Here is a 15,569-nt window from a genome sequence, read left to right on the forward strand (position 1 = left end):
GTCTGGATCTGACTCTGAAGCCCATACTCTCTTATTCTTCTTCTCATTTTTAATTAAACAAGGAGTACACGAATGCATTCTCACTGTAAACTACTTCCAAATGCTGCGAACAGAAGTCTCCACCTCACACGATGTGGTAAACAGGCTAAATGCTACTGAGCAGTACACACTAAAATGGTTAATTTTATCTTATGTGAATGTCACCTTCATTTTTTTTCCCCAAAAAGGCACATCCCTGTAACTGATGGGAGAGCCAAATGGCATAACTGTGACAGAGGGAACTTTGTGATATCTATCAGATCACCCGTGCAGCTGCCTTTGGACCTAGCAGTTCTGCTCCCGGAAGTTTATCCCACAGATGCACCTCCATGGGTGTATAAAGGTGTCTGTGCGGTTGGACGGACCCCAGCCTTGTTTGTAATAGACCGAAATGAACTACAGTATATCCACGTTACAAAGAAAAGCTGCTCCCAGCGTTGCTACGAATCTCAGAAGGACCCTGGTCCCAAGGTCCCATGGTCACCCTGCTGGGTGTGCAGCCTCCCGCTCCTCTCCCATGTTTACATGTAAGATTCATCACAAATTACATCCATCTACTGCGCGTCATCACCAAGTGGCTTCCTGTCACCAGGTGGCATGTCTTGGAGATCCTTCCAGGTCAGCGTCATTGGCTCCAGCTCACTCTGTCCGAGTGCTCCGTGGCATCCCAAAGCAATAGACATCTCGTAGCTCACTGAGCAATTTCCCTCTTGCCAGGCATTCTGGTTTTCCCAAGGCCAGTGAACACTCTCGTCCATGCTCCTCTGTGAGGTGTGAGCATTGCTCTAGAACATGTGCCTAGAAGCAGGCTGCTACCTCTAGGTCGCAGAGGCTGTGCATGCAGGATGTTCACAGCGGCCTCCAAAACAAAGTTGCATCGGCTCACACTCGCTCACAGCATAAGGCCGTGCCTGCTCCCTCCCATCCCCACCCGCACAGCCAACTCCCTAGTCTTTACCAACCAGCAGGCAACTTCATCATCTCACTGCCTCAAAGTGGGAGATTTGGAGACTGGCGAGAGACAGGGCTGGGGAGCGTAGCGGGTACAGTTCCTCGGTCTTCATTTATACCAACATTGTTTTGAAAATATCAGGCTGCGTGATGTTAGTGAAAATGGGCACACTTAGTAAGCAGCAAACAGACGCACTGCCCTTTTCCACCTGTCTCTGGGCAGCAGGGAGGAAGCGGGTCCCCTGAGGTGCGGTCGGTCTGCTGAAAGCAGCGGCACCCCTGAGCAGGAGTTCCCCAGGACAGCACAGCCGATGACTGTGCAGTCTCACAGAGCGGCCGAGCGCGGCCTGGACACGGCCCCGGCACAGCTGCTCTCTGCCCGGTGACCTTGAGCAGCCCGCCTCACATCTCTGGGGCTCACTTTACGACTCGATAAAGAGCCTGCAATCTGGAGGGGGGCAGAAAGACAAGCGCAAATACCCTAAAGTGGGCACCAAGGGAATAAGGCAGCGTGGAAGAGAAGGCCAGTTCAGCCTCAACGTGTGTTTAATTTTTTCTGTCCTGATTTGCTGACAACATCCATCCCAGCTAATGGGACAGGAGAGACACTTTCCCTTGGCCACTGAGCGGGGCCAGGGCTGCTCAGAGGTAGGGGAAGCTTGGACGCCTGAATTTTTCGAAGCTGGAGTGTGCTAACAATAACATCAAGCAAGCCTTTAAAAAAAAAAACAGGAACACAAAAAATTGTGGGATAAAATGTTTACATTAACCTGATTAATGCTTTTCACATAAAAAGTGCAAGGTGATGTGATTATGTTATTCAAGTGGTAAATGCAGAATTTATTTTAAAATATGTTTTGTAGTGCACTGGTAAGGAGCCATGAGTTTAAAGTTAATTATGAATGATTTTTTTCAGTCCTGTAGCTCATTTCGTGGCTGAGTCCACTGTGACCTTGACGCCTTGACAGGCCAGGATTGTCGTGATTCCAGTCCCCAGATAGCCCCCCTCAATAAATGGCCGCACAAGTGCACCTCAAATCCAAGTGTCCCTTTCTGACTCTTCACATAAAAACAGTGATAAAGGGGGCAGCTGGGTGGCTCAGACCATTAAACACCCAACCTCGACTCAGGTCATGATCTCGCAGTTTGTGAGTTCGAGCCCCACATGGGGCTCTGTGCTGACCGCTCAGAGCCTGCAGCAGGCTTCGGATTCTGTGTCTCCGTCTCTCTCTGTTCCTTCCTCGCTCGCACTCTGTCTCTCTCTCTCTCTCTCTCAAAAATAAAGATTCAAAAATTAAAAAAAAAACACAGTAATAAAGAATAATAGAAAGCACCAAAGTCAATGGAAAGCTATTCAAACGTAAATTCTGGTGTGGCCAACGCAGTTTCCTTGTTTCTGTAGAGAGCAGACTCTGAGCCACACCTGAATTCAACCTTCCACACTTTTGTTTGCCCAGAGGCTGGGGTTTTGAGACCGTCAGTGGTTCTACAACTTCACTCTCACCTGGGCGCCACTTTTCCCACGAGGGTGACTGCGAGCTCGGTGGGGAGTGGCAAGCGGCAGGCACCTGGGTGAGCCGCGCAGTGGGGATGGCAGCCAGGCCGCCTGCCAATCCGGAAGGACCATGGATTCGGGCTTACGCCCTGGCAAGAGTATAAATACTCCCGTGTTGTTGATCTTCGGTGCATCTTAGAGATAGTTGAAACGGTAGATACTTGGGTTGTTCATGCCAAGGCCGCTGGGCTTCTATTAACGTGACTAGGACCAAAATAGCTTTCCCGTGGCTGTTACTCAGAGCTGCCAACTGTGGCGTTCAGCACATACCGAACCTTCCACACCTCCCTCGCCTGGGCTGTACCCCCTCTGCCCATCCTGTTCTCGGGCAGTCGGTCTGTGCACACCACTGTCTCCTACTGCAGAGAGGCTTCCTGAGAGCAGGGACCACAATCCTCTGCTGGGTCGATGCCGGCAGGCACGCCCTGAATGTCTGTGAATGAACACTGGCCTACGAGCATGAGCAATGCACAAAGCGCGGTGCGAGAGCAAAGGATTCTCAAAATGAAAAGGATCCTCCAGCATCCCAGAAAGGTAGCCAATTTGATTTTTGTGCTTTCCCTTCCGGTTCTGGTGTCCGCACATGTGCACCAGTGAAATTGGCATATACAGTCTTCTTTATCCTGTGTTTTCATCAAATAGCAAATTACAGGGCTGTAACTATAATTAACTGCTTGCTATTCTGTCCTATGGGCATAGAGTGATCTACCAAATCATTCCATATTTACTTTTTAAAGTTATTTATTTTATTTTGAGGGAGAAAGAGGGCACATGCTCAAACAAGGGAGGGGCAGAGAGAGAAAGAGACAGAAAGAATCCCAAGCAGGTTCCGCGCTGTCAGGACAGAGCCTGACATGGGGCTCGATCACAAGAACCGTGAGATCATGACCTGAGCTGATCGAGAGCTGGATGCTTAACCGGCTGAGCTGCCCAGGCTCCCCACCGTCTTTACTTTTCACACAGAATTCTTAATGAATTCAGGATCTAGCTTCCCAGCATGCAGTAAATCAGAGGCAAAAAAGGCCAGATTATAGACATGAAGAATGATGTTGGGGAACCTTGGCATAGGATTTGGCACACCGTGAATATTTGTTGATGAAGAGACAGATGGATTGATGGACAAATAGATGAAGGATTAGCTAACTGCAAAGTAAATATGAAAGTGAACCACAGCCGAGTGAGCCCAGGGCAGTGTGAGCGTTCACAGTCACCATGGCATATGGACCACAGTGGACCTTAGCCATAACCTTGGTGCAGGCAAGGAAAGAGGCCCAAAGAGAAGAATGAGTTGCTGGGATCCCCCCGCAGGCCCGTGACAGAACAAGAACCTAACACCACACCTCGGGACTCCTCAAGGTCAAGGGCCCTGAATGTGGCTGAACTCAGCCTCCACTGTACCTGCCCACCCCATCCCCTGCACACTGCTAGAGCAGAAGGGCAGCCCGGGCAAGAGTCCCAGGAGAGACGGAGGGCACTGCAGCACCAGGGACTCTGGATGCTGTCGGGCAAGCCCTGACTCTTAACAGAGCCGTGGGTGCCTCTCCCGCTGCAGATGGCACAGGGCCTTTGTGACGCCCAGACGGAACCCGGTGAGTCTCAGCTGCCCTGGTACCATTCCCTGACTCCTTGTGAGTGCTCGAGAGATCCTTATGGAACAGCTATGGCTCCCCTGTGCGGCGCAGAGGGTGGGTACGTGTGCGCGCACGTACACGTGTCATCCATAGTGCACGTGCACACACACCTGAACCCAAGCGCACGCGCAAGTCCCTGGGTAGGAAGGGCAGACCTTATTCATGATGCTGCTTCACTGGAAGGTTTCTTTCACACAGATGCTGTCTTCCAGAGAGATGGGCTGGGATGCAGGGAACAAGCGCATCTAATCCGCAACGCCGACGCCCTGTACTACAATGACTGCTTAACGCATCTTTACCTACTGTTTACTTCTTACAGATTGGATCTGGCTATTGGCTTGATGTCACTGTTCTCCTAAAGAAAGTCGGAATTTATAGGTGTGGTTCAGTAGTTGTTTGGCAGCTCTGGTGTTTTGTTTGTAGAAAACATGTTGTGTATTCCCACTTCCCACTTGAAAGACAAAGCCTCTAGATTTTGAGCTAGAGTCAAAATCAGAATGTACTTGGATGTTGTTCGGTTTTCATCAGGAAGGAGGAAGGGTGTTCAAGCGCACGTTGAAGCCCCGAGTATAAGAGATACACGAAGGCGGAATCCAAAGGCACGAAAGGTGGACCAGATGCTTGAAGAGGCGGTGCCTGGCTGGGGGGGCGGGCGGTGGTGGGACTCGCGCAGACCCTTGTCTGAGCCCGCGCGAGTAAGGCGGTGCCTGGGCCCAGAGCGGCGGACCCGGTGCATGTGAGGACAACCACAAACGCTCTCTGGAGAGACGTGTCTCTCATCAGGTCCTCAGAGTTCCACACGTTCGCAAATTCGGGGCTCACACACTAACTACCAAACACAGATGGAAACGAGGCCGTGTTGAACAGGAGTCACGGGGAGCGAGCCGCGCAGCCCCGCCGGCCTTTGTCTCCAGCCAGGCTCCCTCCCGCCTCATCCCCCGCAGCCTCCACAAGTCACGGCGGCTTCCCAGGGGTTTTCTACCACTTAACTCTCCACAATTCCCTTCTATCTGTAAAATAAAGTCCCATCTCTTCAGCATGGCACGAAAGACCCTTCACAGTGGAATTCCGTGTTCCTTTCCAGATTCGTCTCTCCGACCCCACACTCCTTGCCCAACCAAACCCCCTGCATCCTAGGCTCGACAACACAGCAGCTCTGATTACGTCACTTATTTCTTGCCTGCTCGTCTCTGCGCCTGCTGTTCCCTCCTCCTAGAATGTCTTTCCCCATCTTCTCCAAATGCCAAAAGTGTGCAGTGTGCACTACAGTAGCATCAGTGAACACTCAATGTTGTGCAGCCATCACCACTATCTGACTCTAAAACTCTTCATCATCCCAAACAGAAGCGCTGTACCCCACTGAACCCCGACCCCCCCATTTCCCCTGCGCCCAGCACCTGCCTGCCACCGTTTTCCTTTCTGTAGCTATGGATTTGATTCTCCTATACCTTGTACCAATGCAATCCTACAATATTTGTCCTGTAATGTCTGGGTTAGTTCACTTAGCACGTTTGCAAGGTTTGTCCATGTTTATAGCAGGGTTTCATTTCTTTTTAAGGCTGAATAAGATGCCATCATATGGGGGCGCCTGGGTGGCTCAGTTGGTTAAGTGTCTGACTCCAGCTCAGGTCATGATCTCACGGTTCATGAGTTCGAGCCCTGCATCAGGCTCTCTACTGTCAGCACAGAGCTTACTTCAGATCCTCTCTCCCCTTCTTTTTCTTCCTTTATCCTGCTCGTTCTCTCTCTCTCAAAATAATAAACTTTAAAATTAAAAAAAAGATCCCATTGTATGTGTATATCATATTACCCACTCATCCATCAATGGGCACTTGAGTTATTTCTGCTTTTTGGCTATTGTGTGAATAATGCTGCTATGAACATGGGTGCACAAGTATCTGTTTTCAATTTTGTTTGTTTGTTTGTTTGTTTAGATCATGAGAGAGGCAGGGGTAGAAAGAGAGGGAGAGAGACATGGGCTCAATCTCAAGACTGTGAGATCATGAGCTGAGCCGAAATCAGGAGTTGGACACTTAGCCAACGGGGCCACCCAGGCCTCCAGGATTTGTTTTGACTATCTGCTTTCAGTTATTTGGGGTACACGCTTCGAAGTGGGATTGCGGGGTCACAGGGTAATTCCACATTCACCCGTTAGAGGAACAGGCACACGGCTTTTTAAAAATCCACATGGTGCTGCCAGCTACATGGTTTTGGAAGCAGTTCTGCATCTCATTATACCACTTCTTGGGGGCAGTGAATTTCCAGAGCTTATCCCCCGCCCTGCGGAGACAGAGACCCAGGAGTGGTGTCATGCTTAAGAGCATGGGCTTTCGAGACAGAAGACCCCAGGCCTGCCCACCTGTGCAACTTTAGGCAAGCTCCTTACACATTCTGGGCCTGTTTCCTCATGAGTGGGATAGGAATAACCGTGTCTCCGCTGTAGGACTGCTGTGAGGACCACATTAGCTGACGCATCACTATGTTTATTATTGCGTCGGAAGCAACCATTCTCAAATTCCATTGCTGTGACTGATGAAACACTGAAGTGTAAGAGTCTGAGATGGGGAGTGTATGAAGTTCACAAGCTAAATGTGTTTCAGGGCAAAAACCACAGTCAGTCACAGAAGATGGGGGGAGGGGTGTTTCTTGGAATACAAGTTATTTTTAAATACAAAGAGGCCTCGAGAACTGAGTCAGGGTTACTTACAGGTGAGACAGGGAGGTCACGTCTGTGAAGATGCCTTCTTGGAGGGTGGAGATGTCGTTGCCATGCAGGGACCTGAGGAGAGAAGTGGCTGTCGGTGCCTCATCCAGGGACAGAGACGAGAACTGATGGGGTGTGTCATGCTTACCCTTGGGTCTCGGTCAATGCAGGAGGGATCCCGTGCCACCTCAGAGACCCTGCCCTGCTGGCCACCAGCGAGGGAGAGGGAGCCCCTCATAATCCAAGTGGGAATTCTTCGAAGAGGTGCACAAATCTCTTGCCAACAACCTCCACCAGAACCGGAAATTCACACGCAAACAAGAGGCATCTTAGATGCCCCCACCTCCCATGTCCCCCAAAACGCAAAGTGGGGCAGACAGCAACCCCCATTTCTTAGAGTTTTCCATTCATTCTTCAGCCTCCATGAGGGGCTTGAATGAAAACGGACAGGCCTCCCTGTCTTTGGACACTAGTGGCCCTGCTGGGGCCACAGACCCGGAAACATATCTGCCCACGGTCCTCTGCAGGGTGGGTCTCCTTGGAGGAGAGAAGTCGGGAGAGACTTACAGCAGCCGCAGGGAGCGCAGCCCCTGGAAGGCCAGAGGTGGGATGCACTGGAGGGCGTTGTAGCTGAGAATCCTGTGGGCAGAGAGGGAGGGGGAGGGAGAGGGAGGGAGGGGGAGGGGGGAGACAGAGGGAGGGAGAAAGCAAAATGGGTGGGGGGCGGGGGCGGGGGGCGCCATGTTGTCGACCAGGCCCCTGTATGCTGGCTCAGCAGCAAAATGAGGGAGGCCAGAGCACGGAAGAGGGCGTGGGCCGAGCCCCTGACCTGGTCAGCCCTGTGCCCCGGGCATGTCCCCTGACCCTTTCATGCCTCTCAGCTCCCTCAGCTGCAGAGCAGGGACACAAACAATGACAAGCTGATAGGGATTTTCTGTGGGTAAGGGGAGATGGCCCAGGTGAAGCCCTCAGCGTGGTGTCCAGCTCCCAGGGAGGCCCCAGTTAAGGGGACGGGGCGCACTCCCTTGTGGAGGCCACTCCCGCAGGGACCAGGGGCAAGGGCCCCGTGAAGCTGACACCGGACCAGGACGTGCCTCAGTTCCAGAGTGGACAGGTGAGGCCCAGGCCCAGCTAGTAATCTAACACCAGGAAGCTGTGGTGGTGACGAAGGTGCTATGACTAGCCCCTGTCATAAAGATGGGGAAACTGAGGCCCTGCAAGGTGAAAGAAGGTTGTGTGGGTGGCGTAATTAAGTCAGCAAACCGGGTTTTTAATTCAGCTTCTCAGTTTCCAGAGTCCACAGGCTAAAGCCCTCTCCCCTAAAGCTTCCAAATAAATGAATCCATCACGGGCAGATGGGCAGGTTGACGACAAGGGAGGTGATCCTTGCAATAGCCCCACCAGTCCGTCAGCGGATGGACGGGCACACTGTGGTGCAGCCGGACAGTGGGACACCGCTCCTTGCTGATAAGGAGGAAACGACCCGGGGGAATTTCAGAGCAGCTGTGTGGGCTGAAAGATGCCAAACAGAAAGGAGTATTGTTGCCTGACTCCGAACTGGTAAAACCCTAGGCAGTGCGAACTCGCCCACAGAAAGCCGGTGGGTGGCAGCCCCGGGCAGGGCGGGTAGACGGGGAATCACAGGGCATGAGGAGGCTTCTGGGGTGACCAAAGGGGTCTCTGTGTTCAGCATGGTGATGGTTCCAAGGCGGTGAACATAAGTCGGGATGTATCCATTCATACGCCTGAAGCATGGACAGCTTAAGGGACACTGACTGACCTCACGAAGGCTATTTTCAACAAGAACCAGAGCACGGAGAGCCTCCTGCCACAGGAACGGGCTGCTTCCCCTGCTGCCGCCCGACCCACCCAGACCAGGACTTCCCAGCCCAGCGCTCCTAACGACTCTTTGTTGGGGGGCTGCCCTGGACATCACAGGCTTCGCCTGCCCACGAGGTGCCGGTGGCCCCTCCTGCCCTGCTCTAGCGGTGACCACCGGAAATGCTGCTGACGTTGCCAAACATCCCCCGGCGGGCAGAATCGCCCTGGTTGGTGGCAGCTTCACACACGGGCTCACGGAGACTCCCAAATGGGAACCAGTTGCTGAGAAGACTCTGGGACGAGTGAGTGAGGGGGGTGACCTAGAACAGCATTTCATGGCCTCGGGCCCACCTTCTGCTCCTGGGGGGTCTGGCTGGGTCACAACCCCGTCCTTTTTCGGTTGACCACAGTGGAGCCTAGGGGAAAGTTCTTAGGTTCTTGGCACATCGTTTGTAAAATGGGGTGTTAAGAAGGTCAGGGAGACCCCTCCGAAAGCCCCAGGTCAATATGAGGGCCGCTTGCTCTTCTCTCCAACCACTTGGAATGTAATTGAAGTGATCGTTAAAACAACTCAGAAAATGGACACAGAAGTGTTCGGAAGGTCACGGTTCACAAGAGTCCAAACTGGAAACAACCCCACTCTCCATCCGTAGTGAGATGGGTGAGGGAAGGACGGCATATTCCTATGAAGGAACGCTGTAAACATGACCAGATCACAGCTTCCCACGGGTGGACCTCGCAAACATGAGGCGAGAAGCCAGATACAAACATACATATCTTGTATGATCCAATTTACATAAGGTTCAAAAATGGGCCAAAGGCAACCACCTTGTATGGAAGTGCCTGTGTAGTGTAGACGGCAATGCTGTAAAGCAAGTCAGGACGTGACCACCATCAAAGTTAGGAGAGGGACTCCCTGGAGACCGCAGGGGCCAGGACCCCGAAGGGACCGGGGAAGGGCTTTGGGAGGGCTGTGCTCTGTTTTATTAGATATTTACACATGTGCCAGCTTTATGATTACTGGTTAAATTGTACTTCATGGGTTGGTTTGTTTGTTTGTTTTGCGTTTTTCTGTAGGTAGGCTAAATTTCATAATAAAAAAATAAGTTTTTTTCTTTTTGGCTGGCAAGGCCGGCCACACTCCCTGGTGGGTGAGGAATGACCAGAGGGGCTTGGGGAAAGTCGCAGGGACCCAGCATGCATGCCCTCCCTCCACCTCCCCACCACGGGGACTCACAGAGTGGTCAGCTGGCTCATGTTGGTGAAGGACGAATCGCTCAGGGAGCTGATCTTGTTGTTACTCAAGTCCCTGGAAGAGACGAAAGCACCACTGTTTAGAAGAAAGAAGAACCAAGTCCTGGCTCTCTGCTACAGGCCCCTCCCCTGCCCCACGCTGCCCATCCCCCTCCCCCCTCAGCCAGGCGGCAGCAGGGGCATGAGATGGTGGTAGAGAGGCGCCCTCGGTTCACAATTAGCTACAGCCCTCTGCCCTGCTCCCTGCACTCTCCCTGCGTCCTCCGGCCTGCCTGCTTCCATTTCCTCCCCCCACCCCCACCCCAACAAGGACAGCCTGGCTCATGCCCCCTCTCACCGTGGAAACGCTCCCACCAAGGAAATTAGCCGCCTCGTAACCAGATCGAGTGGGCTCTGCTCTCTCTTTAGCAAGATCTTCACCCAGGCTCCTTTCCTAGTCCCCCCTGCTGTCCTACCAGGCGGGCAATAACCACTTTTCTCAAAGGAAGCAGAGTGATCAAGTGACCCACCCAGGGCCACAAGTGATACCCCTCTTCTCAAACCCCATCCATCCTCAGATGGACCATCTTCTCACACTCCCCCTACCTCCTTGGCCATGCCTCCTCCGTCTCTTGGTGAAGCTTCTTTCCCAGACAACCCTACCTGCTTGACCCTCTTCCTTTAGTCCCCACCATGTGCAACAGTGTCCTCGCTTGTGAACTCCCCTCCAGAGACTGTCCAACTCCAGTCCACATCTTGCATTTCTCCTCCCCCTACACGCCTAGTCCACACCTGTGGACTGTCCATAACCCCAAGGACCCAGAAACACTGCCCTCCCCCCCATCCGCCCCCTCCTCTCTCTCAGCCTCCTCCTCCTTTTCTGCCTACTCAAGCCATCTCTTCTCCTGGCTTCTGTCTCAGACTCCTACCTCATCTCTCCCCTAAAGCTTTGTTCCCTTCCCATCCATCTTCTACACAGGGGGCACCACCTCAATCTTTCTAAGACACAAATCTGACTAGGTCACTTCCCTGCCAAATCCCACAGTGGCTCCTGTTTGCCTAAAGAATTAGGGGTGCCCTGGTGGCTCAGTCAGTTAAGCGTCCGACTTCAGCTCAGGTCATGGTCTCACGGTCCGTGGGTTGGAGCCCTGCTTCAGGCTCTGTGATGACAGCTCAGAGCCTGGAACCTGCTTCAGATTCTGTCTGTCTGTCTGTCTGTCTGTCTGTCTCTCTCTCTCTCTCTGCCCCTCACCCGCTCATGCTCTGTCTCTCAAAAATGAATAAATGAAAAAAAAATTAGCCCTGCCACCTGCTGGGTGCTCCCGGCTTTGGCCCTCCTCACCCTCACTGTTGCCCACATGCCTGGCACAGATGTGCTACACTTCCTGAAATTCTCTTACGCACTGGTGAGTTCTGCCTCTGCCCTGGCCCTCCACACTGAGTTCATCGCCGCCTGCTTTGAGCTACATCCCTAATGTGCATTTACCTCTGCTGGAACACTTGTCACTCCCATGACTCCATGCCCCACATGTCTCCTGCATGCCCCCTGACCACCAGCTTTAGGAGACAGCCCGTGACTTAGGGGCCTTCATTATGTCTCCTCACTGCACGCAGCTCTTGGCTCAGGAAATGTTCATCACATGAAGCCACGCACCCTGCCTTCATTTCCTCTTATAAATGTCCCTCTAACTCATCTCATTCGAGACCAGTCTATTGTTCTGAGGACACACTTTAGTCCTTCTCTGAGCCCTCTGCACACCATGTGGTCCCTGCTTGTGCTGGGCAAGGAACAGCCCCCATCAGCCCTCTCTCTCTCCTTTCCTCCCAAAGGTCTCCAAGCCACCAAGGCACCTGCCTCAGGTTAGACCAGAGAAAAGCCATCTATGCCTTTGCTACTCTGTCACCAGCCACCAAACCACTGCCCTTCCCTGAACCCTCACACCATTGGATCAGTCAAAACACACCTGCCAGGTCTTTAGCAAAGACAGATATACTGGAGCTTCAAGATTCTGTGAGCCAGGGCTACTCAAAGTAGCCAGTCCCCCAAATGAATGTCCCACAACAAGGACCTTGTGTCACAGTGCAATCACCGATGTCACTAAACATACAACTTAGTTTAGCTAACGTTTTTTTCATAGTGACACTTCTCAGTGAAGGAAGAAAGACATTGATTTACATTTTGGGGCAAGTTTCTTATCTGATCACAGACCCGTTATACACAGTTCTCTAGTGGCCGTTGGTCTACAGAACACACTTCGAGTAGCACTGCTCCAAGCCAAACTAACATGGAATGTTCTCTGGACTTCTTTTTGGGAGAATCTAGCCAATGAGCACACCAAGACAATTGGAGAGAGGTGTTAATTAGGCTGGAAGGCTAAGATGAAATAAAGTCATTCTGAGGCTTAGTTAATATATTTTCATGGAGTGGAAAGGATCAAACATGGGAATAATAGGAAAAGAGATGCCAGCCTTAAGAAAAATGTAGTCACAGATGTGTATTTGTAGCTGTCATATTTCATGTTTGGTTTGGGGGCCAAGGTTGGAATGAGGAGCTTTCCATCAGCCTCTACTTCTGCTCTGGCTCCTTTCTTTGCCAGGATGACCCCCATTAACAATAATTCTCAGTCCCGATGGAGGCTTAGCATGATGGGCTGCGGAAAAGTGGACAGAGTCCAACTCAAGGGAGCCGGGAACCATGCCATTCTCAAGTGTAGCCACTAGGTGGCAACACAGTTCTATGCACTGACATCCAGGGAGGGACAGGGCAAAATAAAAACCAGATCAGCTGGAAGTGGGGTTGGGAGGGAATTCCAGAAAAGCTGGAGCCAGAGGGTTAGATACCAGTGGGCCCCCTGTCCTCGAAGGCAGACCTGGGATCCTCGTGAGGCCCGGATACTCACACAAGCTGCAGGTTCTTGAAGGTAGACAGCTGCCCCGGAACCAGTGTGAACTGGTTCCCATCCAAGTAACTACAGGGGAGAAGGGGACAGTTAGTGCGGTGCTGGGAGAGCCTCCCCCACAGCCAGGGCCTTCCAGTTCCTCTCCTGCCCTGCATGCAGACCACACAACTGGCCCAGAATCACTAACTGGAGGAGAAAATATGCGTTTCTTAGGCATTTGGGTAGATGCCACCAAAGAACTTGGTAAAAGCACGGAGACACAAAGCTTCCCTTGGCTTCCTTGCTGCCCCTGCCTCACCCACTCAGCTTCCTCCCTGTTGATGGGTGCTACCCAGGGCTCAGGGCTGGGCTCCTCGCCCTCCCCTCTCTGCTGTGCGGTTTTCTTGGCCAGACAGGTCAGATCTGCACATCAGTCCCCTCACGCCCACCTGCCAGGCCCCTCACCAGCTAGCAAGGCCCTCCTCCACCTGCTGGCTGGTCCCATGGGAGCCCCAGACCCAAACCTGCCACACCTGAGCTCAGTCTTTCACACCCCAGCTGGCTCCCCAGACATCATACCCATGACCCCAACCACCCAGGCTCAGGCCCCTGATGGTGATTCTCACACTCACTCAACAGCGCCCCACAGCTGCTGACTCCTCTGCCCACTGGTCTCTGCTCATTTGCTGTGTCCTGCTCTCGCATCTCCCCTGAAGGCACACCGTCACCCATGCCTGGACCCCTCAGCCGCCGCTCTTCCTCCACCTCGGCCTCCCTTCTGGGACCCACTATATACACTGCCACCAGAGTTGTTGTCCTCAAAGCCAAGCCCACCAAAAATCCTCGTAACACTCCCTAAGGTTCCCCATGTCTACAAGGTGGAGCTTAGGACTCAAGATGCTGTGAAGGTCCCCCATTCCCCCAGACATCCTTGCTGATCAGAGATCCAAGGGCTGGAAGCTGAAACCCCAGCTGGGCTCCCTGCCCAGGACCCCCAGCAGCTGCAGCCCTCAGGATGGCTCGCCCCCACCCCAAGAGAGCCAGAAGCAGCAAAATCAGGGCTTTACCCACCTTGACCCATCACTCTGGGTCATACAGAGTGACTTCCCACCCATCTCATGTGATCCTTTCAATGACTGTTCTCAATACACCCTAGTGGCCCCATTTTACAGCTGGGAAAATGAAGGCCTAGAGAAGTCAAGTGATTTTCCCCAGCCTCTGAACTGCAGCATCCTCAGTCGAAGAAGGCAGGCTGTCCCACCTGTCCCATTATGATCAGGGCTGCTATGAGGCACCAAGGAGAAAACGGGACACTGACACGATGACAGAAAACTGGGCAAGGGACACGGGACAAGGACTGCAGTGGGCAGTGTGCCTGTGAAGAAACAGCCTGCCTCGCTGGTACTGAAAGAAACACGAATGAAAACCTCACGCGCTCCCCTCAGGGAAGGGAAAGCGCAGCTACGGAGGCCTGGCTGGACCCATCCCAGAGGGCAGGACGAGTCGGGGACTGACCACAGCCCCTTCTTTGGGGGTGTCAGTTGAAGAAGCCCAGCCCTCCTCTCTGTCGCACACACGGACATCCACACCTCCACGTAAGCCCAGAGGCCACATCTAATCAGCATTTAGCCCATGGAGCCCAGTATTGACAACGGGGGTGGCAAAGAAGGCCATTTCCACACCGGCCACTGGGGATGCGAGGGCAGTGGCTTTTCTGGAAGGCTATCCTGCAAAAGGCAGCAAGACTCCTAGCAATGCAGCGCTCTTGACTAGCAGCCTCACTGAAGGGAGGTTCGCCTCGGTGAGTTTTTTTAACAGTAAAACTTGGGAAACAGCTTTCCGGCAAAGGGAGGCTTGTTATATAGATCTAGTAGATTCGTGCGGTGGGGCAGCAGGTGGCCAGCAAAAACCAATTCTGTGAGGGTTTTCACGACAGAGGGGATGCTCACGAGAGGAGGCGAAGCGGCCAACATCACATTACTTCTTATTTTAAGCAGGCTTCTGCTTGAAGCGAGGAGGCACTCGCCGTGGGAGCCTCAGAAGGGGTCCGACAGAAGCTCAGAGCCTTCCTGGAGACAGTCTCCTCCCATGCCCTCACTCCAAGCCCTCGTCAGCTGTTCTTGCTGACTTTGTCCCCCTGCCGCCCGGCCTGCGGCTACTCACAGTTCCGTGACGTTCTTGGGGATGCCTTTGGGCAGGGCTTGCAGGTGCTTGTTGCTGCAGCGGACCACCGTGTCCAGGCAGGCGCATTCCGGGGGGCACTGGGGACGGGGCAGGCAGCCCCCCTCCTCCCGGCCTGGGGAGGAAGGTGCAAAGCCACATCAGTGAGGGGACAGGCCTTCTTGGGGCCTCTTACATCTGGGGCCGTACTCCGGGGCGTCTCAGATCAGAAGCCCCTCTCTGACTCCAGGCACCAGTAAGTGCCTTCTTGGCTGCACCCCTTCCTCACCAGGGACAAGCCCCCTTGGACCATTTTGAGGTCAAGATGGGTCTTGAGTCAATCTCTTCTGCCTCAGGTTCAAGGAGGACCTCAGCCTAGAAGGAGGATGGCAACCATACTACTTCTTGAGCACCTACTAGGTACCAGACACAGTATCGGACATAATCTCTAACAGTGAAGAAAGAATGCAAGCACCGTGGGGACAGAGACTTGTCTCTGCTTTTTTGCTTACAGAAGGAGCCCAACACCTAGAGCTGGGGCTGGCACACAGGAGCCCTCAAAATAGATCAGCTGAATGAACAGATTAGTGGTTTTA

General features: G+C 53.0%; 1 protein-coding gene across 1 annotated transcript in view; it reads right to left on the bottom strand.

The window, feature by feature from the left end:
• Nucleotides 1–15,569, bottom strand: part of SLIT1 (slit guidance ligand 1) — a 171,264-nt gene that overhangs the window by 14,998 nt on the left and 140,697 nt on the right. The window contains exons 21-25 of the mRNA XM_029932319.1: nucleotides 14,977–15,109; nucleotides 12,835–12,903; nucleotides 9,939–10,010; nucleotides 7,448–7,519; nucleotides 6,884–6,955 (exon numbers count right to left, since the gene is read on the bottom strand). Of these exons, the coding sequence (XP_029788179.1) occupies nucleotides 6,884–6,955; nucleotides 7,448–7,519; nucleotides 9,939–10,010; nucleotides 12,835–12,903; nucleotides 14,977–15,109 (418 nt within the window). The remainder of the gene's footprint in view (nucleotides 1–6,883; nucleotides 6,956–7,447; nucleotides 7,520–9,938; nucleotides 10,011–12,834; nucleotides 12,904–14,976; nucleotides 15,110–15,569) is intronic.

This window comes from Suricata suricatta, chromosome 2 (genome assembly GCF_006229205.1).
Source record: "Suricata suricatta isolate VVHF042 chromosome 2, meerkat_22Aug2017_6uvM2_HiC, whole genome shotgun sequence".
Lineage (NCBI taxonomy): Eukaryota > Metazoa > Chordata > Mammalia > Carnivora > Herpestidae > Suricata > Suricata suricatta.